This window comes from Pelophylax lessonae (assembly GCF_965119305.1).
Source record: "Pelophylax lessonae genome assembly, chromosome: 2".
Lineage (NCBI taxonomy): Eukaryota > Metazoa > Chordata > Amphibia > Anura > Ranidae > Pelophylax > Pelophylax lessonae.
The window spans coordinates 724,719,950-724,724,546 of NC_138769.1; the positions used below are offsets into that span (position 1 = coordinate 724,719,950).

Consider the following 4,597-nt stretch of genomic DNA (forward strand, 5'->3'; position numbering starts at 1 on the left):
AAAAGAACACATCACAATAAACATTAAAACTTTACAGCCTAAGGCTAAGTTTACACTGGCATTAAAAGCAGGCATTTGAGAGCTGTTAAAAATGCCCCTCAAACGCCTATGCAAATGATACAACGGACAGCACACAGTGCTGTTCATACTATCTTTACATGAAGCGTTAGCGTCACATTGCTTCAAAATTGAAGCCTCGTGTCGAGTCAGGAGGTGTTTAAAGCCTTTCAAAGCCTCCCATTTAAATCTATGGCAACACTCTGCAAATGCTCTGGCAAGCAATTGCGGTGCTGTTGCAAAGCGTTAAGATTAGTCTATTTCCTGTAATGTAATAGGCATTTGTGGAGTGGTTTTAACGTACCTTAACACTCATCAAATGATTCAAAACTGCCCATGGGGCATTTGGGGAGCATTTTTAACTCATCAATAATGCTTGTAAAATGCCAGTCTAACACCCATACTAAAGCTCATTAGCATTAGTCTAACGCCTATACTAACGCTATAGGATCGTTTGTTAAGCGTTGGAAATTTAGTCAAGTGTGAACAAGCCCTAAAGGATGTTACTCCCAATAGCATTCAAATGCAATGCCCATTTTATGCTCATTTTAGAAGCCCATCCCTGGCTAACAATATAAGTACCACCTAGGGGTGAAACTCCAAATGGAAAAAGTCTATTAACCACTTGCCGACTGCCGCACGACTATCTACGGCGGCGGTCAGCCCCTCACAGGCAAAGTGACGTAGGTCTACGTCGCTCGCCTGTGAGGGTTTAGGGAGCGAGCGCGCGCCGCCGGAGGCGCGCTCCCGCTCCCGCGTGGTCACGGACCCCCCCGCGCGTGTGACCGGCGGACCCGATCGCCGCCGGCCACTCTGCGATCGGCGGGGGAGAGGGAGAAAGTCAGGCAGCTTGTGTAAACAAGCTGCCTGTCATTCTCCTCTCTGTATGAGAGATGATCACATGGATCTACTATGTAGATCCATTGATCACTCTGCATACAGTTGAAGCCACAGCCAATCACAGTTAGAATCACGCCCCTAGGGACACACACAGCCCCTCCCTCTCAAATAAAGTTAACCCCTTCACTACCAGTGTATTTTTACAGTAACAGTGCATATATATAGCACTGATTACTGTAGAAATGTCACTGGTAACCCCAAAAGTGTCAAAAATGTCAGTCAAGGGTCTGATCTGTCCGCCGCAATGTCACAGTACCGCAAAAAAAATCGCAGATCGCCGCCATTACGCGTTAAAAAAAAAAACAACAAAAATGACAAAAATCTTTCCCTTTGTTAGTAAACGCAATAACTTTTGCGCAAACCAATCAAAATACGCTTTTTGCGATTTTTTTTACCAAACATAGGTAGCATAAAACAAATTGGCCGAAAATATTAAAAAATTTTGATTTTTACATTTTTTTTGGGGGGAATTTCATATATAAAAAAGGGAAAAATATTGCTATTTTTGCAAAATTTACGCTCTTTTTTTGTTTATAGCGCGTGATCAAAAAATCGCACAGGTGATCAAATACCGCCAAAAGAAAGCTCTGTTTGTGGGAAAAAAAGGACGCCAAATTCGTTTAGGTACAGCGTCGCACGACCGCGCAATTGTCCGTTAAAGTCACGCAGTGCCGAATCGCAAAATACCCTCTGGTCGTTTAGCAGCCAAATCCTCCGGGGCTTAAGTGGTTAAAGTGCAGAGGTAGTTAGTTCTTGATTGCAGGTCGTCTGTCCTTTGTAATAAAACAGAAATAACGCATTCTAACAAACTATTTACAGTAAAAGACATTAGGATCATGAATCTCTGGTGTTTCTTCTCTCTTAGTCACACAGTCAAGGTATATACTCAAGGACTCAAGGTAAGTCAAGGTATATATAAAGGTATATACTCGGATACACATTTCCAATAGCAACTCAGCAGGCTTTTCCAAAAAAAAACACATCAACCTGACACACAACCGCAATATTTAAGTAGCAAACTCTAGGTATCAAAACAGGTCGCCTGCACACTTTTTAATAATACTTTGTAACATGGTCCCATCCTGATCTAGGATGGCCACTCCATATTCCACATCTGGGCTTACATGTCCTTTGATTATCACACAGTCCTTATACATATAACAACTGTATCCCAGGTCAGAATACAACTTTGGTATTTTCAACAAAAAATGGTGACCACTTTTGAAGTAAACTTGGACAGGTTTATTGAAGTAGTGCATTGAGAAAAGGAAGGAGGGTGGAAAAAGCACAGGATATCTGAAAGTTCTCTACACAGAGCCCAGTATTCCATATTCTGCACATATTTCTAAACTCTCTGGATCCTTTTTCTCACCTGCTAGACACCTAAGTATAGGAGATGGCTCCTTGGTGACTGAGGTTCGAGTGGTGTCAAAATCTTCACATTGCAAGGCAGAAGAGCATGCAAAGGTTTCTGTTTTTACCTTCCACTCAAACAGTCAAAGAGCACCACACTTGTGAGGGACAGATGCAGTTTGCTTCCTCTAGGCCCATAACAAAACATCTCTTTCAGCCAACAAGTTTCTCCCCCTGAATGAGAGATCTGTGCAGGACTCAAATTGCTAGACCAAAAGGTCCATGAGAAAGATAGTTTGCACTGTAGCATTCTCACCGGATAGAAGCCCAGCAGAGAAGACCAAATTCCAGGAAGTATTTCAAACATTTAATACCTACTCAGCCAGTTCACCAGAACCCTAGACCCGCTGACTGGCAGTAAACTAAACACCCATAACAAAGAATATCACTTCTCTTAGCACACCTTTCTGGAACAAGCTCAAACAGCCAGTATCTGAAACAGTACAGTCCATGCCTGGAGAACACTAGAAGGAATACAGAGACTACAGGCCTCTGTTTCCTAAAGAATCCCAATAAGGTAAAAATACATTTAGAAAAATATCACATCCCTATGATGGTATGACTCCTGCTAAAAAATTATGAACTGATTTTATTATTTTAGTTTGTTAACCATTTTTTGCAAGTTGCATACCATTTTTTCCCTGAGAGCTTTGGTCCTTATCCCGTAAATCAGAGGGTTTACAGAAGTAGCTATGCTGGTACCGATCAAAGGTACGATAACATCAACTTTTGTTGATACAGAACCTGTATTTAGCCTGTACCTGAAATTAAGAAACAAGAGGCTGACAATGTAAATTGAGAAGGCCAATATGTGAGTCATCAATGTATGCAGAGCTTTGTGAGAGGATTCTGCAGAAAGTTTCAGACAGATGACAACTGTTTTTATGTAGCAGTACATTATTACAAGCAAGCAACTAATCACAACGCACAAGGTCAAAGCCGATCCATAGATGATGTTAATTGTTATATCGCTACACGCAAGTGGTTGTAGAGACATGATCTCACAAAAGACATTGTTGATATTTACCCCACAAAATGTTAGTCTTGATGTCAATATTATACTCACAGTTACTAACACCACAATAAAAACATATATTGCAAGTGATATATTTTGAGTTGTAATGTTGGTCATTAGAATGTGGTATCTCAGAGGGTGGTCTACAGCCAGATATCGATCATATGCCATTGCCGTAAAAGTAAACATTTCAACCCATGTATAAGTCTGAATACAGAAAGATTGACAGAGACATCCTGTGAGTGAGATGGTTGAGCATCCAGACAACAAGTCAATGGCCAGCTTGGGGAAATATGATACGTTCCCGAACATCACATTCATAATCAAGATGGTTATAAAGATGTACATAGGCTCATGCAAGCTTTTCTCTGTCCAGGTTACATAGACAATCATAGAACTCATAAACAATGTGACGGAAAATAATGCAAGAGCCAAAACAGCACATAGATATCCAAATGATTCAATCTCAATAAGCCCCACCAGAATAAAGTTGGTAATAGTAACAGAGACATTCTTGGGAGAGGAGCTCATGGCTTGGATTTATGTCTTATAAAATCAGCAATTTCTGAAATGTTCTATTCAATCTGAATACTGTTACTGCTTTTCTCTTGAATTCAGTTAGGCTTTTATAGATTTCATAAAGCTGTCACAATTTAGATTTAGAAACTTTTGCAGTCACTGCATCCAAGTCTTCCCAGGGGACAACAGCTGTTACATCTGCCGCTGATGGACTAATTAGTGTCAGAAATGTAATAAAGTAGAGTGGATTAATTTAACAAGCTTTTCCAATGAGAAGCCAGTATGAAATGTAAAATATTATCAAAAGTGAAAAGAAAATTTGGATTAAAAAGTGAACTGCTCTTATTTTTTTTATAGTTCTGGTTTAAAACACATCTCTACTTTTTTCTTGGTTTGATGTTATTGATGACTCAATCACACAATCATGTAGTGAACAGAGACCATCTTGCTGGACAAGGGTAAAACACAATTGCCTGGCAACCACATGAATAGTGTTTTTCCAGAATATTTTTGTTGTCATCTATATGGGTCTTAAGAAAGAATGAGCACATCTGCTGAAGTTTATTCGTAAATCTTTCTTGAAATTCACAAAACCCTAACTTCAAGCCCGATTCAAGCCAAGGGGAGGGGTCAAAATTCATTACCATGATGATAATGATTATTACAATTAATATTACTGGTGGTGACCACATG

General features: G+C 40.0%; 1 protein-coding gene across 1 annotated transcript; it reads right to left on the reverse strand.

Moving 5' to 3' along the window:
- Positions 1-2,962: 2,962 nt before the first annotated feature.
- LOC309547541 (olfactory receptor 52B6-like) lies at positions 2,963-3,778 on the reverse strand (the record flags this gene model as incomplete). Its single annotated transcript, XM_082247416.1, has 1 exon — positions 2,963-3,778. The coding sequence occupies one exon, from the start codon at positions 3,776-3,778 to the stop codon at positions 2,963-2,965; it is 816 nt and encodes a 271-aa protein (XP_082103542.1).
- Positions 3,779-4,597: the final 819 nt, after the last annotated feature.